The sequence below is a fragment of the Trachypithecus francoisi genome, unplaced genomic scaffold, assembly GCF_009764315.1.
Source record: "Trachypithecus francoisi isolate TF-2019V2 unplaced genomic scaffold, Tfra_2.0 Lachesis_group10, whole genome shotgun sequence".
Classification (NCBI taxonomy): Eukaryota; Metazoa; Chordata; class Mammalia; order Primates; family Cercopithecidae; genus Trachypithecus; species Trachypithecus francoisi.
The window spans coordinates 26,316,157-26,342,172 of record NW_022681455.1 but is presented as its reverse complement, the minus strand read 5'-3'; the positions used below and the strand labels follow the sequence as shown (position 1 = coordinate 26,342,172).

General features: G+C 38.9%; 1 protein-coding gene and 1 non-coding gene across 4 annotated transcripts; both read left to right on the top strand.

Annotated features, from left to right (window-relative positions):
• Positions 1-1,337: 1,337 nt before the first annotated feature.
• On the top strand, positions 1,338-1,473 carry LOC117088893. Its single transcript, XR_004439409.1, has one exon. It is a non-coding gene; the product is annotated as a small nucleolar RNA SNORA18 (small nucleolar RNA).
• Positions 1,474-5,644: 4,171 nt separating this feature from the next.
• On the top strand, positions 5,645-23,303 carry SLC17A2 (solute carrier family 17 member 2). 3 transcript variants are annotated; one of them, XM_033216443.1, is made up of 12 exons: positions 5,645-6,094; positions 10,768-10,877; positions 12,730-12,941; positions 15,210-15,443; positions 15,529-15,616; positions 17,739-17,825; positions 19,221-19,339; positions 19,462-19,623; positions 20,440-20,572; positions 20,662-20,809; positions 21,613-21,703; positions 22,826-23,303. In XM_033216443.1, the coding sequence occupies exons 2-12, from the start codon at positions 10,850-10,852 to the stop codon at positions 22,958-22,960; spliced, it is 1,437 nt and encodes a 478-aa protein (XP_033072334.1). In that variant the 5' UTR covers positions 5,645-6,094; positions 10,768-10,849; the 3' UTR covers positions 22,961-23,303. The 3 variants fall into 3 exon arrangements, with proteins under 3 accessions (XP_033072334.1, XP_033072336.1, XP_033072335.1); XM_033216444.1 differs by having other exon boundaries at positions 5,661-5,831; XM_033216445.1 differs by lacking the exon at positions 10,768-10,877 and having other exon boundaries at positions 5,645-5,831.
• The last annotated feature ends 2,713 nt before the right edge of the window (positions 23,304-26,016 follow it).

Below are 26,016 nucleotides of genomic sequence, written 5' to 3'. Positions count from 1 at the left end.
GCCAGAATTAACTACCTTAGTTATTATTTTCTCTCTCTCTCTCAGTGTGTATTTGGTGGGGTATAGGGGTGTGTGTAGTGTGGATGTGTGTATATCTGTCTCTATTCCTGTATGTGGATGTGCACAACGCATCCTGCTTTGTACACTAGAGTACTAGCATTTTTCTAATGTAATTCAATATTGTTGAAAACAATTAAAATAGCTTGTGTATATATATACACACACACACACATACACATATATGCATGTATATACATATGCACATACAGACAAAAATGTATGTATATTCACATGTGTACACACTCACACATACATATAGTTTTACATCCATAGTCTATAAATGTTGCTTTTTTGTGGTCATGTTTTTGCTAAGTCTTACACTTTTTTTTTTTTTTTTTTGAGATGGAGTTTTGCTCTCATTGCCCAGGCTTAGAACAGTAGTGCGATCTCACTTCACTCCCAGGTTCAAGTAGTTCTCCTGCCTCAGCCTCCTGAGTAGCTGGTACTACAGGCGTGCGCCACCATGCCTGGCTAATTTTTGTAGCTTTTTATAGAGATGAGGTTTCACCATGTTGGCCAGTGTCTCAAACTCCTGACCTCAAGTGATCTGCCTGCCTCAGATTCCCAAAGTGCCGGGATTATAGATGTGAGTCACTGTGCCCCGCCAAGTCTTACGCATTTTTTTTTTTTTTTTACCACTAAACTGTTTACCCAAACCTGATAACCCAAGTCAACAGCTAGTATGGCTCATACAATCTTATGTAAACAAAGATACAAATATATAGAATTTTCTTGATTAATATTCAGAAAAAAATGGAGTCCCTTTATATGTACTTAGTATCTGCTTTACTCATTTAAAAATGTATTACATTATATAAAAGTATCCAGGTCAAATGTTATAGATGTGATTTATTCTTTTAACTATGTTATTTTTCTGCAATGACTACGTATTACAATGTACCCAGTCTTCCACTGATGAAAATTTGGGCTATTTCCAGTTTGTCTTCCATTTTTCCTTCTTCCACTTGTATTTTCACTCAATGTGTTTATTAATTTAAGAAGAATCAATAGTTTTTATGGTATTACTTCTCCCATTCAAGAATATAGCATATGGTATAGCTTAGTAGAGTACTTAGTTCAGTTTAGCCAGATCTTGTTTTCTGCCCTTTAATAAAATTCTATCATTTTCTGCCTTTGAGTCACATTTTCCTTGTTCTTATAATTCCTAAAAAATGTATAGTTTTCTTTCTTAAGGAACATAAAAAAAAAACTTCTATTTCTATTCCTGTCTAGTTAATTCTACTATTGGGAAAAGTAACTGTTAAAAAAAAATTCTCGTTGAGATCTATCCCGATGGGGCTTTTCCTGTATGTAGCCTGCACGTCGTTGGAAACGCCTCATAGAGTAACTCTGTGGTTTTACTTTACTCACAGGACTATTGTTAGATCTGTGGGAAGGAACTACAAGACAGTTGCTAAAAGTTTGAAAAAGACAGTTACTAAACGTTATGAAAAACCAGATAATCTACTTTTTTACCTTAGGTATTGGCATATACCACACATCTGTACCATTCTTGAGTGATTGCTTAGGAATGAATGTGATTTGAACTCATTCATGTTGAGAGGGTGTCAAATTGAGAACCAGGCAGATCCCCACCACCTACAATCAAAAGGTGAATTTTGAAGTCTTCATCAGTATACCCATATTAAAAGGAGATAACAGAAGCCAAAGTAATTATGGGCTGACAGGACAGCTGGATCAGTTTCATTAAAAAGGGCAAACTTGAAGATCTTTTGACTCCAGCTTTTTAGGGGATCTAAAGTGACCTTGATGGACAGTGGAAGAAATCACAACATGGAATTCCTTGAATAAAAATTTATTGACTTTAAATTAAAAAAAAAAAAAAATTCTCATCTTTCCAGTCAGTTCACCACATTTCCTTTATACCTTTGTACTTGAATCCCCAGTCATGTTGAACACTTCTTATTCCTCACACCAAGCCTCAATGGGTTTGCTCTTTCTGGAAGGTGCTTCCCCTATATTACTGACTTATTCATACCACTCATGAAGACTGGCGCAGCCCTGTTCCACCTGGTACTCCTAGTTGGCAGGCATCTTCATTTGTTCTTTTCTAGTTACCTGTGCAAATTCGTATTGTTCATGTTTATCACCCTTCATCCTAGTTGTCTCTCTCTGTGTGTGATCTCACTCAGTGGACTCTGAACTCCTGTGAAGTCATGTAATGGGTCAGATCTTAATAAATTAATATTCTCAGAAGCTAATGCCATGTCTAGAATACAGCAAATTTGTCAAAAAAAAAAAAAATAGTATGGTGGCTGGGCGCAGTGGCTCAAGCCTGTAATCCTAGCACTTTGGGAGTGGAGGCAGGAGGATCACACGAGGTCAGAAATTCAAGACCAGCCTGGCCAAAATGGTGAAACTCCATCTCTACTAAAAATACAAAAATTAACCAGGCGTGGTGGTGCACACCTGTAATGCCAGCTACTCAGGAGACTGAAGTGAGAGGATCACTCGAACCCAGGAGGCAGAGATTGCAGTGAGCTGAGATCGTGCCACCACACTCCAGCCTAGGTGACAGTGAGACTCCATCTCGAAATAATAATAATAATAATAGTATGGAATTGAACTGCTCTGATTGGGAATAGCTGTTTTTAAAAAAATTGTTACTATTTTTTAAGTTCCTGGGTACATGTACAGGATGTGCAGGTTTGTTACACAGGTAAATGTGTGCCATGGTGATTTGCTGCACCTATCAACCCATCACCTAGGTATTAAGTACAGTACAGCATGTATTAGCCCTTTTACCTAATGCTCTTCCCCACCCCCCCCATCCTCCCCCAACAGGCCCCAGTGAGTGTTATTCCCCGCCCTGTGTCCATGTGTTCTCATTGTTCAGCTCCCATTCCTAAGTGAGAACATGTGGTGTTTGGTTTTCTGTTCCTGCCTTAGCTATTAATGTCAGGCCAGAGAGATTTAAATTTTTAAGGATCTCTGGACTTTTCTTCTACATTACTCTTGATGTTTATAAATGTACAGATATAATTTCTTTATTTTCATTAAATGTATATACCTTATTGAGTTGATTTAACTGAGTTGACTTTGTTATATGAAAATCATGATTGGGAGTGAGGGGTTTAAACCAGCTACTGAGATCTTGATTGTTGGTGGTGAAGCAATGCAAGAATTCATTCATTCAGTAAACTAATGTTTATTAAGCATATACTGTCTTAGTCTGTTCAGACTGCTATAACAAAATATCATAAACTGGGTGACTTATAAACAACAAAAAATTTATTTCTTACAGTTCTGGAGGTGGGAAGTCTAAGATTAAGGCTCTGGCAAATTTAGTGTCTGGTGAGGACCTGCTTATTGATTTACAGGTAGCCATCTTTTTGCCGAATCCTAACATGGCAGAAGGGTTGAATAAACTCCCTTGGGTTTCTTTTATAAGGACACTAATCCTAGTTATGAGGTTTCTGCCCTCATGGCATAACTACTGCCCAAAGGCCCCTCCTTCTAATATTATCACTTTGTGGGTTAGGATTTCAACATGAGTTTTGAGAGGATACATACATTTGGATCATAGCACATACCATAGGACAGACACTGTGCCAAGAATTGTGGATATAGTGATTCTCAAAATGAACAACATCCCTTCAGAGAGCTCGCAAAATCCAACTATAAAATTATGCTTTTTAAACAAATTATGCAGTTTGAAGAATCTACTCTGAATCTTACTTGTGGCATTGAACACTTTCGGCCACTCTTTCCTGATTATATTAAATATTTACTCTTGTTTGGAGGATCCAGTCTCAGTTACTTTTTCTACTGGAACTGGTAACGGCTCATGCTCTGCCTTGATGCAAATTAAGAAAATATCATACCTTTTGGGTAAATTAAGCCAAGAAAGCTCTCATTTCTTTTCTTTCTTTTCTTCTTTGTTCTTTTTTTTTTTTTTTTTTTTTTTTGATAGGGTCTTGCTCTGTTGCCTAGGCTGGAGTGCAGTGGCGCAATCTCAGCTCACTGCAGCCTTGACCTGCAGGGCTCAAGCAATCCTCCTGCCTCAGCCTCCTGAGTAGCTAGAACTATAGGCGCATGCCACAACATCAAGCTAATTTTTGTTTTTTTTTGTGGAGACAGGCTCTCCCTATGTTGCTCAGGCTGGTCTTGAACTCCTGGGCTTATGCGATTCTCCTGCTTCAACCTCCCAAAGTACTGGGATTACAGGCATGAGCCACTGCCCCTGACCATTATGACTATTTTCATTGGCTTATCAGGCAAATGATAACTATAATAAACCAATCACCAGAATTTTTAATTAAAGAAAGGAAAAAAATGTTTCAACTCTTCCTGCTAACCCTCTGTCCCTCAAAAGGGTACGCTGAATGTTGTCCTCCAAAGACATCCATGTCCTAATCCCTGGAACCTGTAAATATATTACCTTATATGACAAAAGGGACTTTACATGTTTAATAAGTTAAGAATTTTGAGATGGGCAGATTTTCCTGAATTTTGCAGATGGGACCTAGTGTAATCACAAGAATCGCAAGGGTCCTTATAAGAGAGAGGCAGAAGAGTCAGAATAAGAGAAAAATACTTGAAGATGTTACACTGCTGGCTTCAAGGTGGAGGAAGGGCCCAGAGCCAAAAAATGCAGTGGTCACTACAAGCTGAAGAGAAAAAGAAATGGATTTTCCCCTAAAGCCTCTGGAGGGGGCACAACCTTGCCAATACCTTGAGTTTGGCTCACCGAAACCCATTTTGGACTTCTGACCTTTAGAACTGTAAATAAATAAATAATTTTGTGTTGTTTCAAGGCACCACAGTTGCGGTAATTTACTACAACAGCAATAAAATAGAATTAAATACAGATATCTGAGGAGTTGAGTAGGATAAGCCTACTCCAGCAGATTATGTGGGGAGTATGCTGAGACTCACTAGGATGGGGGAACTCAATTAAGGAAGTTTGAAGCTGATAAAGCCAGAGAGGGAAGGCTTTCATCTCATTTATAAGGTTTGCGTCACACTAGGAAAATCCAATAGCAAACAGAGTCTCAAAATTAATAATTACAAATAGGACACAATTCCAAGAGTCAGAAGCCAAGCAGGAACTGGATTAGGAAAGACATGCATGATATAAAACAGGAAGGAGGGCTACAATGCAGCTTCCTGGGAAGTTGCCAGGGTAGTCACGGTTCACATTCATTAGGCTGTGGGCACCAAATGTGTATGGAAAATCTAATTGACTTAACTGAACTCCTAAAGAGGAATGAACACCTCATTTATTGAAGAGCTACTACCAATTAGCATGTGTATTTCACTTGTTCAATAACCCCATGAGTAGAGTATCACAATCCTTGCTTTACTAAAGCGGAAGCCAATTCAAAGAGGTTCAGTGACTTGTCCAAGCTCAGGGAAAACACTAGGAAGTGAATATGGGTCTGACTCCATCTCTGATTTCAGGAGCCCTGCTCTTTCTTCCACACCATGCCCCCTTGCTTTCAGAAAAAAACGCTTGTTGACTGAATGGTTGTATGCACAGTTCAAAGCAGAAACACGCGATGACATCTTTTGAGATACTCTAACAGTGAGAACTTGAAAATGAAGTTAAAAATTAAGCGGCAAAGCCAAACCGAGGCTTTCTGAGAAAGTGGGGCCAAACCTGGTGCTGTCTGACTGCCAGGTGGCTCATTATTTATCCCTGTAAAACCCTGCAAAACTATTTGAAAGGGAAGAAGGGACAGAAAACTCCCTCCTTTTCCAAGTTAGCCTTATAGTCTAGGGCTTAAAATACTGGTTTAATGGTGAAGGTAAGTGCTTTTCTTCTTTATGGGTAGAAGGATAATTACCAGTTTACCAAAGGTCCATTAAGGGGAGGGAACAGTTTTAGGAGAAGTCAGAGAAAAGACATTAACAGCAACATAAGGATCTCCATCTGGTAATATTGCCTAATTCCAAAATGAAGAGACTTTCTGAAAAAGATAACTGATTCAATCAAGACCCTAGGGCAAGGCTTGAGAAGCCACTGGTACCAATGGACACTGTGGACAATGGTCATTTCTCCAAGGACGCTGTGAGTATTAACCGTGATGCTGTGATTAGTTGAACTGGATTTGGCTGTGGATGAAATACTGATCATAACTGACAAGATTTGTGTTTGGGACTGTGGCTAACGAGTCTTTTCAGACTTCTATATGAATTTGAAATGGTCCCTCAGGAAAAGGAGAACATGGCCGGGTGCAGTGGCTCACGCCTGTAATCCCAGCACTTTGGGAGGCTGAGGCGCGCAGATCACTTGGGGTCAGGAGTTTGCCTGGCCAACACAGTGAAACCATGTCTCCACCGAAAATACAAAAATAAGCTGGGCGTAATGGCGCGTGCACCTACGCACGTGCGTAGTGCACGTGCCAGCTATTCAGGAGGCTGAGGCAGGAGAATTGCTTGAACCCAGGAGGTAGAGGTTGCAGTAGTTGAGATCATGCCACTGCACTTCAGCCTAGGTGACAGAGTAAGACTCTGTCTCAAAAAGATAATAATAATAAAAGGAAAGAGAACATGACTAAAGATGAATAAGACTGAAGGCAAGAAAATTGTATGCTTGGAGAGATCACCTAGCTTGTTGCTTTCATTGTACAGCTAAGAAAAGGCACCCAGGGACATTGTGGTCAGCACCAATTTCTCAGAAAGATAGCAGTTGATGAGAGGGTCCTCAGTTTTTCTAACCCTGAAGGAATTGCTTCTTCCTATGTTTTCTGGTGAACTCCCCCCACTCATCTTGTGGATTCCAGGCTAGAAGAATCTACTTTTGAAAAGTAGCATTTAAAACCAATTTAACAACCAATAGAAGGCACTTTTATAGAAATATATTTCATTTGCTGTAGGCCTGTACTTACGGATCTGAGAGGGCCAGACTACCAATATTGTGACTGTTTATTATTATTGCTGTTGCTAGTATCTAGAATATTATACAATCTTTAACACTTTGCAATTTACGAGGCATGTCTCATAGCTTTGTTTTCACTCCAAACTGCCCAGTGAAGTAACATTATCCCAATTCTTCCCATAAAACAGTGCAAGTCCTGAGAGTTTATGAAACTTTACCTAGTTTACTCAATTTGGGAATGGCAGAGCAGAATTCAGTCCTTGAATACCCTCCCAACTGCAGGTTCATGCTCTTTGATCTAGGTGTAACATTTACTCTGAGTAAACTAGGACTCTGGGCTAACAGAGATGATGCAAGACAGGCTGGATATTAGGAGAATCTAAGAGCCATCTAACAACCATTATAATAAAATGATGAGTTCTAGACTTAAAAAAAGGGGAAAACCTGTTTTTTCACTTATGCCTATACCATAATATGTACATTATTGATTTTTTTCTCAAATTCAACCTATACTGTGTCAAGTAATTTTTTTAATATAACATTTTCCTTTAACTTAATTTCAATTCAGTTTTCTGTGTCTACTTACAACTTTGGCACTAGAATTCACAATTTTTTTTTTTTTTTTAGAGGTATAGCTCCTTAAAGGGAAGCGTTCTGACACTGTTACATGTTCTCAATTGTTTGCGAATAGGCTAATAATTATTCCACTGTCTCTAACTACGTATCAACCATGCCAGTGTTCAGGCTCCATAATTTTATTAGCTTCTGTGCTTATTTTGGAAAAATATTTCCCATTACTATGAAAGACCTCAGTTTAGAATGGTTTGGCATGTTAGCCTGATTTCTGCATTTGTCTCATGCAAAGGAAAATAGGAAATGAAGAACTGAAATTACCTATTGATACAAAATCAAAGTAGCATTTGAAACCATAAAACTTAAGTAGGGCTTTTCATCCTTTCTCATTAGACAGCAGCAGAGAATGGGAAGAAAAACTGAAGTGATGGGTTTGTGATACAATTCCAGTAACATAAAGAGCAAGAAGAAGTAGTTTTGTTGTGTTTATGTTTAATATTCAAAGCTTAACTTAAAAGGATTTTTCATCATCAAATTTCCTTCTAGAATAAATGATTAGAACTTGATTTAAAATGTACAAATTCTCCTGTATAATACCTCAAAATGGAGCTATCCCATTGAGTTTTAAGCTTGTGCTTAAAATATTATGAAAATAAAGGGGAAGTTGTATTAACAAGCAGCAGTCTGGGCATTAGGGGATCTGGGGCTGGCTCTGTGCAACATGTGGTTTCAGGCAACTTTTCAAATTTTCTGTACACAAATTTTCTTATCAATAAAATGAACAGTTGGGCCAGAAGATCGCTGAGTCTCTTTCAGCTTTCAGTGTTTCTAAGATTGGAGAAGTTGGTGGGAAAGCTTTAAGTGGAGTGTAAGTAATTGCAGCTGCATGTACAGTTAAAGAGTTGCCTTCAGCCAAGCCATGGGATCTTGCATAAAAAGTGAAATCAAATAGAAAACGGTCCAAACTCTGGGTTTGACCACAGGTGACTTCAGCTAGAATCTGAGTGTAGAGCAATGAGCTGAACTCCTGATATCCAGATGTTAGCAAGACTTGGAGGCTTTCTAAAGCAAAGCAACAACCAGTATCTATCCTGGTGCTGACCTGATCTTACTAGCAATTGGGCCTCCATTTGGGTCCATTGTACAAAACAGTAACAACAACAACAAAAACCCAAACACCCAAAATTCAAAATTTAGATGGAGAGACATTATTCTCAGAATTCTAGAGATACTTGGAAAGCAGAAAACTATACTTGCCATGCTGATGAAGTCCAATTATTGTTCTTTTAAGCACATTTAGCTACTTCTGAATATAAAATGAGTATCTACTAATTATTTACAAAATCACTTGGTAAATATAGAAAATCACAAAGAATGAAGTGACCATCCTGTTTTGTAACCCAGAAATAGTCATCACCGGCACTTGTGTGAATCAGTTTCTATTCCTGTATGTGGACGTGCATAGCACACCCTGCTTTGTACACTAGAGTACTAGCATTTTTCTAATGTAATTCAATATTGTTGAAAACATTTTAAAATAGCTTCCATCACAATAATCTGTCAAATTGACTTGCCAGACTCTCATTATTAAATTAATTTATCTCTAACATTATGTGGTCATGAGTAATACTATAAAGGATATTTTTGGACAAAATTTTTCATCTATGCCTTTCCTTATAATCCTTCAGCCTAAGGTCACAGATTATGAATATCTTTAAAGGTATGGACAAGTCTTTTAAGTTTTGTGTGCAAAAGCAGTGCAAAGCCTTGAATGATAAAATATAGGTTTGATGCATGTGTTTTTTGTTTGTTTTGAGACGGAGTCCTGCTCTGTCCCTCAGGCTGTAGTGCAGTGGCACCATCTTGGCTCACTGCAACCTTTGCCTCTTGGGTTCAAGAAATTATGCTGCGCCCTGGCTCAAGCCTGTAATCCCAGCACTTTGGGAGGCCGAGACGGGCGGATCACGAGGTCAGGAGATCGAGACCATCCTGGCTAACACTGTGAAACCCCGTCTCTAATAAAAAATACAAAAAACTAGCCGGGCGAGGTGGCGGGCGCCTGTAGTCCCAGCTACTCGGGAGGCTGAGGCAGGAGAATGGCGTGAACCCGGGAGGCGGAGCTTGCAGTGAGCTGAGATCTGGCCACTGCACTCCAGCCCGGGCGACAGAGTGAGACTCCGTCTCAAAAAAAAAAAAAAGAAATTATGCTGCCTCAGCCTCCTTAGTAGCTGGGACTACAGGCATGTGCCACCACACCCAGCTAATTTTAGTATTTTTAGTAGAGATGGGGTTTCACCATGTTGGCCAGGCTGGTCTCGAACAACTCACCTCAAGTGATCCACTCACCTCAGTCTCCCAAAGTGCTGGGATTACAGGTGTGAGCCACTGCACTCAACCGATACATGTGCTTTTAAAGTCATAGAAGCTTCAGATGTCTTCAGAGATTTTTAAAAAATTAAAAAGTAAAGTCACAGAAGCTTCAATTTAGGAATGAATGGAAAATTGACGATATTCTTAGGATATGGATTTTTCCTAAAATAAACAAAATGTATGTATCCCCAAACATAGTTTGATTAGTGTACAAATATTAAATTAAACATGCCCATATTTAGAGCCATGAATTCTCTTTGCCTGTCACAATAGCTGGATTTATCCACAATTATAGTAAGAAGTACCTGTTCATTATAATTTTCTAGGTGACATGAAGACTGTCAGTCCAATCAAGTGTCCACATTGTGTGAGAATAAACATTTTAAACCTTTAGTTGTAATACATATTAGTGTTACGTAATGCCATCCTTCATGTTCGAAGGCGCATGGAACATTGTTCTGGTGGTACAGAGGGGAGAGAAACACCATCAGAATGAAAGGAAAGACCGTTCTGGAACCTTACACCTTCGCTCTTGAGCTTAGTTTAATTGTCCTGTCTTATGGTCTGCTACCAGCAATACTACTCCTCACCTTTGCATTCTTCTGTGTGGTTTAATAAAGTACATGCAATTTTTCATTTAATTCTTCCAGCTGCACTCAGAAAGGAGCCTTATCTTCATTGAACAGATGAGGAAATGAATGATTAGAGAATTTAAATGACTAACTCTAGGTCACACAGCTGGAACTTATAGCCAGATTTCTTTTTAACAATCCTGTAACCAAAAGCATACCAGTGGTGCCCTATAAAATGTAAGTTATGGAGCTGTGTTGGGTCAAAAGTTTTACTGATGCTAAGAGGAGGCAACATTAACAAGGGGAAATTATTTCTGTATTATGTTTTGGATTATGTTCTCTCCATAGATAAAAGACTGTTGTAGTAAAAGAGATTCAGGGCACAGGGAAACTCCACCACAAAGCGTGGTACCATTTCCCACAGAAGCTAATGGACGGGAAGCCTGCCACCAGGAAAGGTAAAGCCACTGCTCTTGTTTGCAGGCTATGTTAATAAGCTGAAGCTTATTCCAGCACATTTACACACCCCTGCATCACACTGCCCCTTGGTAAAGATACTCCCAGTGTAACATTGGAGCCAGCTCCAGCCCCAGTCCTATTGCTTTTTCCTTAGACCCACAAAGTCATCTGTCAGAAATTAAGCCAAATAAGCAATACATCCTGCGATCTAGGGAGTGGAATAAGTTTTGGGAAAGTCTTTTTTTTTTTTTCTTTTTCTTTTTCTTTTTTGATGGAGTCTTGCTCTGCCTCCCAGGCTGGAGTGCAGTGGTGTGATCTCAGCTCACTGCAACCTCTGCCTCTTGGGTTCAAGTGATTCTCATGCCTCAGCCTCCTGAGTAGCTTGGACCACAGGCATGCACCACCATGCCCAGCTGAGTTTTTGTTTTTTAGTACAGACAGAGTTTCACCGTGTTAGCCAGGATTGTCTCGATCTCCTGACCTCGTGATCCACCCGCCTCGGCCTCCCAAAGTGCTGGGATTATAGGCATGAGCCACCACGCCTGGCCCAGGAAACTCATTTTAAACCAACCTACGTATGAATTCCTACTATAATATTCTCGCCAAACGGCTGGCTCTTTCTCCTGAGCTTGGAAACCTCCAGTAAAATGGAAATAATTATTTCCCAGACCACCACTCTTATCTGTGAGCTTTTTTGGCCATTAAAAATTGTTTCTTCCATTATATTCTTATCTGTGTCTTCATAGGTTTTCTCTTCCTTTCGCTTTAGTGTTTTCCTTCAAATAAGCAGGAAAAATCCAATCTATCATGCACATGGGAACCCTTTCAATATTGCTCTGTGGTTGTTCCACTTTATGGGGATGCTTTTAAAGAAAAAATTTGTGCTTTCAATACATTGAATATCTTCCAGCACCACATCACCTACAAGCTTTGTAAAAATAGTTCTACACATGAATTTTTTTTTTTTTGAGACTGAGTCTTGTTCTGTCACCCAGGCTGGAGTGCAGTGACATGATCTTGGCTCATTGCGACCTCTGCCTCCTGGGTTCAAGTGATTATCCTTACTCAGCCTCCCGAGTAGCTGGGATTACAGGCATGCACCACCATGCCCGGGTAATTTTTGTATTTTTAGTAGAGATGGGGTTTCACCGTGTTGGCCAGGCTGGTCTCGAACTCCTGACCTCAAGTGATCCTCCTGCCTTAGCCTCCCAAAATGCTGGAACTACAGCACCCCACGCAATTTTTATTTTTTTAAGTTGAGCATATGTGAAGGCAGGGCCTAGTGACACGTAGCAAAAACATTTCCACGTAGACATTACACTAGGGAATTAGTCGAAGTGTTCTTTTAAAGTACTATCTCTCAAATGTGTTAAAAGAGAATCCTTGGATGTGCAATACCTTAATTCAAAGGCAGCTCATTATGTATAAACTCAAGCTTTGTGATAAACAAATGTGCATAACGGATGGGACTATTGACTTACAGCCCAGAGAATTTTACTGATGCTGAGACGGTTGTGTGACTGGCTCTGCCACTGTCATCCCCATTCACTTCGTTTTGGAGCAATATGACATAAATGCCTTACATTTGGGTTTTCTCTATTTATCATCTGCTTCCTAACCCCTTGAAAGATAGCCATATTTGCTTTACTTGGTTATAAGATCCCATATTCAATGTCTTGAAGCCAACCAAATCATTTGACAAAGTGGGTTTGTAGTGCTGGCTATTTTGGTGAAAAAAAGACAATGAGATTTCATGTCATCTAAAGTTCTATCAGATCTAGCTGTGGGAGAAAGGAAAAGAAGGGGGTTTCCGTCAGGATACTCATTGCATACATGTGTGTTGTTCTCTAGGTCCAGATTTCTGTTCATTACGCTATGGGCTGGCTCTTATCATGCACTTCTCAAACTTCACCATGATAACTCAGCGTGTGAGTCTGAGCATTGCAATCATCGCCATGGTGAACACCACTCAGCAGCATGGTCTATCTAATGCCTCCACTGAGGCGCCTGTTGCAGACGCCCTCAATAACTCCAGCATATCCATCAAGGAATTTGATACAAAGGTAAGTATGACAGAAAATAGGGCTCTTTGTTGAGAGGAAAAAACTTTGAAAGGAAGGCATAGATCTTGATTCTGTGGAGTATAGAAGTATACATTTCCAATGACAAACTAAAACTGACTGGAACTATTTTTCTTTGAGACATTGATTACTTCTATAATAAAAATAAGATTTCATTGAGGTTATTATGACTATAAGGTGGGGGAACTGTAGGATTAAATGTGAAAAATTTAAAAATGGAACAGTTTATGTGATGTCTTCAATGAAAAACTAGGTATTACCCGGGCACATTCTTATAGGTAACTCAATCCTATCCAGTTCTCTGCCTGTTTTACTGTTTCTGAGCAATTTTATAACCCTGTAAATTCTATATAACAAATAGAAATGCAAACAATCTTGTCCATAGCTTTGCAAATAAATTTTGCCAAGAGAAAAATCAGTTAAAACTTTTCTCCACTCACCTCCCCGTTGAAATCAGCCAATTTTGCTGTTTGTTTGTTTATTTATTTTTTGAGATAGAGTCTTTCTTTGTCATTCAGGCTGGAGTGCAGTGGCGTGATTTCAGCTCACTGCAGCCTCTGCCTCCCGGGTTCAAGCGATTTTCCTGTCTCAGCCTCCTGAGTAACTGGGACTAAGGGCGCGTGCCACGACTGCTGGCTAATTTTTGTATTTTTAGTAGAGACAGGGTTTCACTAGGCTGGTCTCAAACTCCTGACCTCAGGTGATCCACCCGCCTTGGCCTCCCAAAGTGTTGGGACTGCAGGTGTGAGCCACTGCACCGGGCTCTGCTGTATATTTAAAGTATATTTCAGCATTGCTTCCTGCTTGTGTTTTGCGTGATTCTTTGAGTTTTCCTTTGAACCAGTTATAACATCTTATTTATTCCCTCCATTAATCAATGAGTTAAATAAAATCTTTGTTGTATGCTTATTTTACATTTATATGGAAACCATGAATTTACCCAATTAAAAAATTATCCTTTAAATTATCTTGTACTGTACATTTCCAATGTTATCCCTATAATTCATGATTAATGAATTTATTACATTGGATCCAGCTTATTTACAATGAGTACATAAATTTATTGTCTCCAGTCTTTCCTCCATTATCCCATCTACATATCCACACTGAGTAGATTCACTGTTCAGGAATCTTGGATACCTTCAAGTTGTCAAACATACAGTGTTCACTGGACATGCTGTGTTCCTCCAGAATTTGGACCTACTTCTCAGCACACTCACATCTGCTATCAATGACCCATGGAAAGTTTTTGCTCTGAGCAAGCCAGAGTTCCTGTTAGTTTCTTCCAAATGCTACAAGTTCACTTTTGCTAGTTCTTCCCATGAGATAAATGTTTGCTTTTTGACTTTCTATAAATCATAGTCATTTTTCAAGGGATAGTTCAAATATTGCTTCCTTTCTGGGACTTTTCCGAATTATTCTTTTTCCTCTCAAAGTTGCTGTTTTATTTATATTCATCCTCAAATCCTGATTCTCACATGATTCATATACCTTGTATTATTTATTGGTTTTTTGAGTGGGTAAAATATTTCATATTTTATATCCTTTGGCTCTCTACTTTATAGCATGATGCCAGATATTTAGGGGTCTTATTGCATTTATTTTTTATTTTATTTTAAAATCTATTTTATTTATTTATTTTAAAATCTATTTATTTTTAGGTAAATATTCAGGTAATGTAATGTATATAATTATTTAGGCATTTTAGGTAGTTATTTTAAAATAATTCAAATTATTCATTGAGCTATATCAGAAGAATGTGATCTTATTCATTTGTAATATGTGTTTTAGAAACTCAATTCAGCCAGGGCAGACCATAATTCCCAAACTTGACTTTTCTTTTTAATTAGGTACTGATTTTGGATAAGAGTTCAGTAAAGCTTTGTGTGTGTGTTTTAAAAATTCTTTGATATAAGAGTCAACATGTTACTCAACTTTTACTAGAAGCAAAATAGAGGAAGCACTTTCACAGATGAAATATCTGTCATTGTTTTCTTCTATTTACTTTTTCCTATTATTCATCTATATAATCATTTTCTTTACCTCTTTTCTTCATTTTTTCTGTTTTTCTCTCCTTCTAAGAAAGCAAATTAGGGGTATAATTGGTTGTTTGGGAAGGTAGGAAGAATATACAGAAAAACAAAAATAGATATTTTATAGTAGGGTCTCACCAACCTCAAGCAACTCTGACTATAAAGTAGATTTTCATAATAGGACTTCTTGACAAAGAGTTTTCCTATTTTCCCCCAGGCCTCTGTGTATCAGTGGAGCCCAGAAACTCAGGGTATCATCTTTAGCTCCATCAACTATGGGATAATACTGACTCTGATCCCAAGTGGATATTTAGCAGGGATATTTGGAGCAAAAAAAATGCTTGGTGCTGGTTTGCTGATCTCTTCCCTTCTCACCCTCTTTACACCATTGGCTGCTGACTTCGGAGTGATTTTGGTCATTGTGGTTCGGACAGTCCAGGGCATGGCCCAGGTATCCAGATACTTTCTCATTCTGGGTGGGATCCAGATTCCTGAATTCTACAAAATATCAAAGGTCTTAATGATTTTCATTTCAGGGAATGGCATGGACAGGTCAGTTTACTATTTGGGCAAAGTGGGCTCCTCCACTTGAACGAAGCAAGCTCACCACCATTGCAGGATCAGGTAAGTGTGCACACATGGGTCATAGCTTTGTCATCTGTTCCATCCTACTGTGTCTTATCGTCTACGAATCAAATGGTTTAGGGAAGAGGGAGAAAAAGTACTACTGAAAAATTCAACAATATAAGACAGTTGCATCACAAATAAGAAAGATGCATCTGCGCAGTAAACACATTGAGGCTTAGAAGTAGAAGAAACTACTGTGAACTAGGTTTCAGCTCAGAAAAGCCTTAGTAGTCAGAAAAGCCTTGTAGGAAAAAGTTTAAACCTTTAAGAATTGCATAAATGGAAAAAAGATCAAGTAAACTATATATACACCATCTTAGCAATGATTTTGCAGTGAGAATTAAGGCTACCACAGCTCTAAGTGGTAAGGAGAGAAATGAGGCTAGAAGAGTTTAGAGTTTCTGTATTATTCTAAGCTCTTGACTATTCTATTGTGAGCTAATTAATTCTCACAACAACTCTCTCAGGTAAGTACCATTTTAAATTCTTATTTTACAGAGAAGTGAGTTAAGGAAGGTGGAGATTAAGAAAATTGCCCAAATACAAATAGCCAGCAGGTGGTAGGTCTGAGATTTAAGCCCATGCAAATTTTAGCCCCAGAGCAGACACCCTCAATCACTATACTAGACTGCCTTTCCATGGTATGTGATCCTACTAAGGCCTCTACAACTTTATCATTGCTGTTCTTCCCAGCCCGTCATGCTGAGAGTATATACTCGAAGAGCAGAACTAAGATTCCATCAAGCTTCTCACTCCTAGGTCCACTACACAGCTGCATCCTGCAGACTTTTACCTCAAGTAACCCTCCTGCTTTCTTGCTTCCTTCCATCATAGTTGTCCCCACCTCCTCTATTTGCAAATACTATCTGCTGATCTCTCTCTCTTCTAGACTGGTTTCTTTCAACCTTCTTTCCACCAAAACCAAGTTATCTTGCTAAAGTAAAGATGAGGCATTTTTCCTCACCTGCTTGATAATTTTCAATGTGTTCCTTCATGTTTACAGACTAAAGACTGACCTCTTTATTGCATGGATACAAAAGTTCTCAGCCATCTGGCCCCAACCTTATTCCACTCAACTCCCCGGTGCAAGCATGGCTCTAGTGGCACCGGACATTGGCTGCTGCCCACATAGATCTGCACTGCACTTCCCTCTGGCTCTGTTCGCTTTAGTTTATATGCCTGGAAAGTTCTTTGACCCTGCTCCTTGTGCCAAAATTCTATCTATCCTATTGTGTAGCTTATGTAAAAACTTCCTAAATCTTATAATTATTGTCAATTATTATTATTACTTCCACACACATTGTAGTTTTATTATCATATTTATATTTTACATCTTTTTTTTTTTTTCAAATTACAGGTTGGAACCCATCAGTGAGTCATAAAATCCATTGAGTGGGTTAAAATCATTATTTTAAAAAATGAATAGAATAGAATAGAATAGAATAGAATAGAATAGAAATTGTTGGAGTGCATTGGACATGGTAAAGTTAAATATTGATTCATGAAACCATTGTTTGAGGCATGTGTGTGTGGTTGTGTGTACAAGTGTTTATGTATATTGGTGTGTGTGTTATGTTACCCTGTAAAATGCATTTCTTACGATGGGTCTCTGTGAATTATGTTTCTTGTTTTTTGTTTTTTTTTTTAATGTAGACTCCAAAGTCTACATGGCATTTCACTAGTGACAATCAATTTTATTCACATTTTTCTCTCCAATTGGACCAGAAGCTCTTTGAGGGCAGGGGCTGTATCTTACTGAATTTTGTAAGTCTTTCATTTCCTGCCCCCAGCCTCATATTAGATCATACAAGAATGCAACTGTAATCACAAGAAAATACTAATGGGCTATGATAGCAGAGAGTTGCTGTGACAAACTAAGGGATTTAGATTTGGTCACATTGGTGTTGAGGAGTCATTGAAGAATCAGAGGGTTACTATTATTTATTAATTTTAATTATATCATATTACTTTATTGGGGAAAATCTGTGAACAGAAATAATTACTCTCATTGCCCAATAATTCTAAGTCTGCCACCTCACTGTTGGGACAATGTTTAGAGAGGCCATGAAGTCTCAGCCTTTGCTATTTTCATAAGTGTTTTTCTCCCTCTTCCCTTTAGGGTCAGCATTTGGATCCTTCATCATCCTCTGTGTGGGGGGACTAATCTCACAGGCCTTGGGCTGGCCTTTTATCTTCTACATCTTTGGTGAGTCACTTTCTCTTAAATCCTAATGCCTCCATTTCCTGAGCATCCGTTTTGGCACCTACATCACCCACATTCTTCCTATATGAAAGAAAATGTCCTTTATCAAATGGAAGATGATAACAAATGTCAACGGTTGTTATCATTTTTAATCTAGTCACACAACTTGATTAACACCTTCCTGGTGGTTCTGGGAAGCCATATGCACAGGATAGAGGAGTTGACTATTCACATGGCACTGACTTGTGATGCAGTCTTGTGCTTCCATATTAAGCATCTTCTGCAGAATCTCTACCACCACATCTAAAGTGCCTGTTACATGCAGTTAAGATGTCAAAGATAGTGAAGTACATCTTCAATGTGTCTTCATATTTCATTATAATTATTATTTTTGCCCAAGATGCCGTTCACCTATTCTCTACCAAGTTCATCTTGCAAAGCTCGATTCAAATGTGCCCTTCCCCATGGGCCCTTCCAGGGCTTACTCTATCAGATTCTGGCATTCTCTCATTTATGATATTTCCTCTCTAGGTTATGTTGGTGTGTAATTATTTATTTCTCCTTTTCTTTCCACTAAACTGTGAAATGCTTGAGGCAAGGAATCCATTCCATAATGTTTTCATCATGTGGGTGTCATCATAGTGCCTGATTTTTAGCTTTAAAATAAAAGAATCAATGAATCCAGTAAATAGAGGGAATTTAAAGAAAACTAGTCCTCAGAATCTTTTAACATAGAATGTTCTTCAAATAACAAATTCCAATAATAAGACAATTTTCTACACTTGATTTTGTTGTTATAGCCAAATGGTATCATTAAATATAGTCCTGGCCTGAATGGCTTTCTTATTAGTGGTGTTAATTATTTTGGTTTGTGCATGTTAACCAGGTATTGTACAGAAATATTTCTTTTGGGAATCCATTATGGATGTATGGCTTGAATACAAATAACACTGTCTTTTGTAAGTGCATTGGAAATTTTTTCCTGCCACATGATTTCATGGAAGGTTGTTTCGAGTATGTATGACTGCAATCCTGACTATTCAGATCTTCCACAAGACAATTTATGTATGCATTAAGAAGTTGCTGCTCAAAATACATAACACTATAATCATTGGAGGCTTTAAGGTAGTTAATCAGCTATGCAATGCCATGCTCATGTTATCTCCAGAGGGCTCTGACATTGACAAAAGGTGGCTTTCTATTTGAGACATAGTATCTTAAAAGCTTTAACAGGTTTGTAGAAGGATTGAAAGAAAGAATGGGAACATTTAGGTCCTTACGGTAGAATAAGCATTAATTGACTAGTGTGTAGAAGGGAGAGGCATGCCACTTCAGAGGAAACTCCCTTCCCCTAGTAAACAAATCTACCTAAAAACTAATTTTATACCTTCTTCCCAGGTAGCACTGGCTGTGTCTGCTGTCTCCTATGGTTCACAGTGATTTATGATGACCCCATGCATCACCCGTGCATAAGCGTTAGGGAAAAGGAGCACATCGTGTCCTCACTGGCTCAACAGGTACAGTACATACCTTGTACCTGTGGCCCATGCAGAGGTCTCTAGGGCAAGGTGTGGATCTCCTCTGAGGGGCACCATCTTGGCTGCTCTAATACTCATGCTGATTAGATATTTCTTTTTAGCCCAGTTCTCCTAGACGTGCTGTGCCCATAAAGGCGATGGTCACATGCCTACCACTTTGGGCCATTTTCCTGGGTTTTTTCAGCCATTTCTGGTTGTGCACCATCATCCTAACATACCTACCAACGTACATCAGTACTCTGCTCCATGTTAACATCAGAGATGTGAGTTTACTTCCTATACTTCTATGAAAACGATAATGGTAATAAGGAGAAACAATTCGGTGTTACCTATTATATTCTGGCTTTACATATAACCATTAATTTAACCTTCACAATGACCTTGAGAGAGGCATTGTTATAATTTCCTTTTCACAGATTGGAAACAGGACACTTAGAGGTGAGATAACTTGCCTCAAGTTGCACAATACTAAGTGGTAGAGCTGCTGCAGCATCTGTATTCTTAACCACTATGCTATACTACCACACCAGCTGATTCCAAAGTTTCTTTTAGAAATTAATATTGTTGGGCTGGGCGCAGCGGCTCATGCCTGTAATCCCAGCACCTTGGGAGGTTAAGGCAGACGGATCATGAGGTCAGGAGTTCAAGACCAGCCTGACCAATATGGTGAAACCCCGTCTCTACTAAAAATACAAAAATTAGCCAGGCATGGTGGCAGGCGCCTGTAATTACAGCTACTCAGGAGGCTGAGACAGGAGAATCGCTTGAAGCCGGTAGGTGGAGGTCACAGTGAGCCAAGATCATGCCACTGCACTTCAATCTGGGCAACAAAGTGAGACTCCATCTCAAAAATAAAAAACAACCAAGAAATCAATATTGCTTTTCTCTGGATCCCAGAGTGATGCAGCTTCTGGCCCTCTTATCTGAGACAGTGTTCATCTAGTGTAAAAAATGACGCTAATTTTCCCCCAAACAACCCACAATATCATGGGAGTAAGTTAATGGCTGGTCTGTGTAACTGATAAATTTTGGTGCTAACATATCTCTGTAACTACTCTGTATAAACTCCCTTCCTTCAGAGTGGAGTTCTGTCCTCTCTGCCTTTTATTGCTGCTGCAAGCTGTACAATTCTAGGAGGTCAGCTGGCAGATTTCCTTTTGTCCAGGAATCTTCTCAGATTGATCACTGTGCGAAAGCTCTTCTCATCTTTTGGTAAGGATAAGCGTGTGGGCTCATTTAACCAATTCCTTTTCTGCACATGGTCTCAGAGGGTTCCCTGACAGCATGTCCTCATTGCCCAGGGCTCCTCCTTCCATCAATATGTGCTGTGGTCCTGCCCTTTGTGGCATCCAGTTACGTGATAACCATTATTTTGCTGATACTTATTCCTGGGACCAGTAACCTATGTGACTCAGGGTTTATCATCAACACCTTAGATATCGCACCCAGGTAAGAGCGCTACCTGTTTTTTCCCGTCCTCCAGACCCCTCCAGAGGTGTTAGACCTTAGTGGTCACCATGAAACTCTTTAATGTTACTGACATGCACTAATGGCAGAAAGATAAATAACTACAAATGTTTGTCTATGGCCATTTTTAGAACAAATGTGGCATTTTTAAAACAACAATTTCCAGCCTTGGCCAGTAATCATTTTGATAAAAAGCTTCCCAAGGTTCCCTAACAGAGATTGAACTGTGTATGCTCAGAAAAGGCCCACACATGTGATTTGGAAAAGTTTCCATGGTGTTGTTCATATTAGCTACCATATATATATATACAGTCATAATAAGCCAGCTCCTGTGCCAAGACTTGCCATGTATCAATACATCTAATCCTCACAGTTACATTAGGTAAGTCCTATTGTTATCCCCATTTTATAAGGGAGAAGGCTGAGGCACAAGGTTAAATGGTGTGACTATGGTCACATAAAGGCAGAGCCAAGATTTGGACCCGGGGATTTTGGCTTTGGAGTCTGTGTCCTGCCCGTTGCACAAACTGGCTTCTACACTGAGCTTCCAGGGTAAAGAAACTCGGTTCCCAGAGAGACTGCATTGCTCCCTGGTTATTGACTCAGTAGGTTGGTAATTTCAGGTTTGGCAAATAGACATTGCCCTGAATGTCTTTAGGTGAATGAAAAACTGCATTAAGCAAAATGACTTTGCCATAAGAGCTGAACTGTGTTGAAGTTGAGTTGCTGCAGAAGCTGTAGGTGGCTTTCTATACAAAATCATTTATAAAATCATCTTCCCATAGATATGCAAGTTTCCTCATGGGAATCTCAAGAGGATTTGGGCTCATCGCAGGAATCATCTCTTCCACTGCCACTGGATTCCTCATCAGTCAGGTTGGGCCAGTTTATTGAACATCTTTAAGTGGCAGGTATTGTTTTAGGTGTTGTAGATACACACGGTGCTCACAAGGTCTGGATGGCAACACAATTACTCTATTTACATGAGCCTCTAAATCAGACTCTGATAGGTCAGATTTCCCAGGGAAAGAAAAATATAAGCTTATTTTCTCAAGATGAATAGACATGAGATTGATTAAAATGAGCTGTTCTGGTGCAGAAGACAGCATGTATGACTTCCTAGAGTACATGAGCATGAAACAATTCTTAGTTATGAATAGAATGAATTACACATGTCAAGGAATAGCAAGAGATGAAAACGGGGGCATAAGAAGATCATGAAGAATATGTTCAGACTAATTCCAATTTTTAAAAAATCACAAAAAGGAAACAAAGTATCCCAAAGCCTGTTTAAAGACAATTTAATGGCTGAAAAGAGATTAGCTGTGAGACATTGCAAGGAGGCTTTCTCAGTGTTTGGAAATGCAGGCTCATGAGGAAGACGAAAAGACAGACCCAGGCAGGGATGGAAGAACTGACGAGAACCAACTTACAAAGAGAAGTTTTATTTTTACTGTATTTCTATGTGATCAAGTTGCCAGGTTAATATTTGACTAAACTGCTGGGAATCCACTGTGACTATAATGCTGGAAATTACTTAGTAGGGCTTTCTGAGGAGAGTCACACAGAAGACCAAATAGAACTTGTGTTGAATTGAGATGGTTTGTAGTGATAGACGTCAACAGCCAAAACCAAACCAAACCAAACCAAACCAAATCAAAACAAAACAAAAAAACAGAGAAGACACAAACACGATGCCATGGTGTCATTTTAGGCATAATTTTAAATCAGTAATATTATACATTGAAATCCAAATTTTCAGAAAAACATTAGTGTATTTTATTTTTATTTAAAGAAATAACCATCTCAACTCAGAACCCGATGTGCATTTTGGCCATTTTGTTTCCAATAGTTTCATAAACTTTCTTAAGTAGCTACTGCACATTGTTCATTATATTCCTTGTGATCAACATTGCAATACACAACTTGGAGGGCTTCTAGAACTGGTGTAGAAGGAGCTTGTGAGATCGATCATTTTTCTGTGTTTTTTACCTCTAGGATTTTGAGTCTGGTTGGAGGAATGTCTTTTTCCTGTCTGCTGCAGTCAACATGTTTGGCCTGGTCTTTTACGTCACATTTGGGCAAGCAGAACTTCAAGACTGGGCCAAAGAGAGGACCCTCACCCGCCTCTGAGGACATAAAGTTACAAACTTAATTGCAGTACTGAGCATGAACTTTTTAAACATTTTTTACTTATCTTCATATTCTTGACCATAGACTCAGCAGTTCTTAACTCTGGCTGTGTGTTAGTCTTCCCTGGGGTGCCTTTATAAGATACTGATGCCTGGGACTCACTCCAGAGATTCTGAATGAATTGGTCTGGGGTGGAACCCAGATACCACTAATTTTTAGATACTCCTTAGAGGTTTCTAGCATGTACCTGGGGTTGACAACAGCTGGACAAACTTGAAAATTCCTGTGGCCTTTGAATTTTCCTCATTGGAAAGTACTAAATAAATAAAAATTCATGTGAAAATGATCACTGATAAATATCTTCATGGTGGGGCAGATTATTGGATACAGAGAAGATCTGCTCGGAATTGTAACCATATGTTACAGAACTCAGCACCCATCAGAACTGTAAAGCTATAATCCCCAGAATTAAAGTTTTTATTATTTTTTATACATTGTAAAACATGGATGTTTATTTATGTGGTTAAATTCTATTAAAATTTACATGCTAAAATAAAATAGACCATTTTCAAATTATTTAGCTTCAGATATTTCCATCAGATTAAGCAGATATTTATCCTAGCCCAATTGCAAGAGATTAATGATGAGAAAACGATCAAGAAAAGATTAAATAAATGAGGTTAACTTAGAAATCAAGGACAGAGAAGATAGAATTGGAAAGCTTGTATTGTAAGAAGAATGGATGTAAAGGAAGGCAATGTAGATACTTCCAGAAGGGATAGCAATATAGTTTAGACCATATGATGAAAATTGGAGGGAGATGACAGAGACACTTTAAAGTGAAACGACAATTTATATGGGGGAGAAAAATATTGAAGATATAACAAGATGAGAAAAGGCATAGAAATGTATCGCATACAAGGCATAGAAATGTATCACATACAAGAGAAGTTCTTTCTGAGGGTAGAAAAAGATAATTTAACCTTCTTCATATTTTTCTTACTTTCCCAAGATACTCAGGTAGGCAGCATCAACTCTAACAGGAGATAATTTGGCTCCTAACACTTAAAACATGTCCTTTGGGTTGTCTCCTCACACAGAGCTGATTCTGGTTTTGCCACATGTCTAGAGAGGAGGTTCTCACCATATTTTAAATCCTATTTAAAAACTGCTAGGACAAGAACCTTGGGCTAATTCAGCAGATGAAGAGAATCTCCTAATGCAAATCAACGTGTATTTTTGAGCAGGTTTTTCAGAAAAACAGTGTCAGGCCCTGAGAATGATACTAAGATGAGAACATTGATTTTGCCTTCATGGTATTGACAATATAAAGAGAAAGGGGGGTTTTCAGAAAGCTAAAAGAAGAAGTACAAGAAAAAAGAAAGACAGAGTATAATAGGTAGTCAAATTATGTACAGAAAAAAAGACCAAAGAAGGGTAGGGGCAGACAGCCCAACTAAAAAATGGGCCAACGACTTGAACAGGGACTTCGTAAAAGAGAAAATGCAAGTGGCTCCTTAACATATAAAAAGATGTTCAACTTCATTAGTCATTACAGAAATGAAAATCAAAACTGCAATGAAATGCCACTATAAAATCAACATAATGGATAAAATAAAAGACGATGGAAGACAAAATGTTGCCAAGCGTGTGGAGCAACTGGAACTTTCATACGCTATGAATGTGAACTTTGGAAAGCTGCTCAGCAATATTTCCTAAAGTTAAATGTACAATTCCAGTGACTCAGACGTTTTACTTAGAAATGCACATATACATCCGTAAAACATGCACAACAATGTTCATAGGAGCACTATCTGTAATAGCCCAAACAGGAAGTTGTCTGTTAAGAGAAGAATGAGTAAATAAACCATGGTCTACTTATATAGCAATGAGAATTAACAGACCCCGATACATAATAGACGAATGAGTCTCATAAACATGATATTGATTGAAGGAAGACAAAAGGTACATTCGTTTAAAGGTTTATAAAATAGTTTTTAAAAACAGCTACAACCAATCTGTCCTGTTAAAAATCAGTGAGTGATTTCCCTTGGGCAAGGACGGAGGTGGTGGCTGGATGGATGGTACTTAAGAAGTGCTCCTGGGGTACTAGAAATATTTTGTTTCTTGACTTGGAGGTGTGTTTACTTGGTGAATATTGTACATTTATGATTTGTGCACTTTTATATATGTAGAAAATAAAACAGAAAGCAAATTCAAAGTATCATCCTTTTGAGAGCTTCTGCTCTGTTTGACTTCGTTTTGACCTATGGAGCAGTTGGGAAGGGGTCTTGGTCCTCTGCTTTTTTTTTTTTTTTTTTTTTTTTTTTTGAGACAGAGTCTTGCTCTGTTGCCCATGCTGGAGTGCAGTGGCTCAATCTTGGCTCACTGCAAGCTTCGCCTCCCAGGTTCACGCCATTCTCCTGCCTCAGTATCCCAAGTAGCTGCAACTACAGGCACACGCCGCCACTCCCGGCTAATTTTTTGTATTTTTTAGTAGAGACTGGGTTTCACCGTGTTAGCCAGGATGGTCTCGATCTCCTGACCTACTGATCCGCCTGCCTCGGCCTCCCAAAGTGCTGGGATTACAGGCGTAAGCCACCGCGTCCAGCCCCTGGTCCTCTGCTTTCATGTTCTTCTTGGTCGTCTTCCTCCTCCTCTTTTCTTGGAACTTCCAGTATCAGAGCAGGAAGGAAGGCAATGGGATAATTGATGCTGTCAGCTTTTGGATCAAACTGCAAGTTTTCAAACAGCAAAATTAATGAGCTCAGGCTTCGAAGAAACCATGACCCTCAAAGCATCAGTTGTTTCCAATTGCATCAGTTGCCACGGGTGGTAAGAACAATGATGACTCAGCATGCCTAGGTATTCCCAGTAGGTTCTCTGACTGATTCCTGACAGATGACTTTGGTGTGTCAGACTTTCAGGGTATTCTTTCCTCATGTGATGGTTTGAGGAATAGTTACCATTCACATTCCTAATGGCTTCAGAATAGATGCAATTGTGAACTGCTAGGAAACATTTCTAACTCATCTCCCCTCCCCATCCCTAAAGGA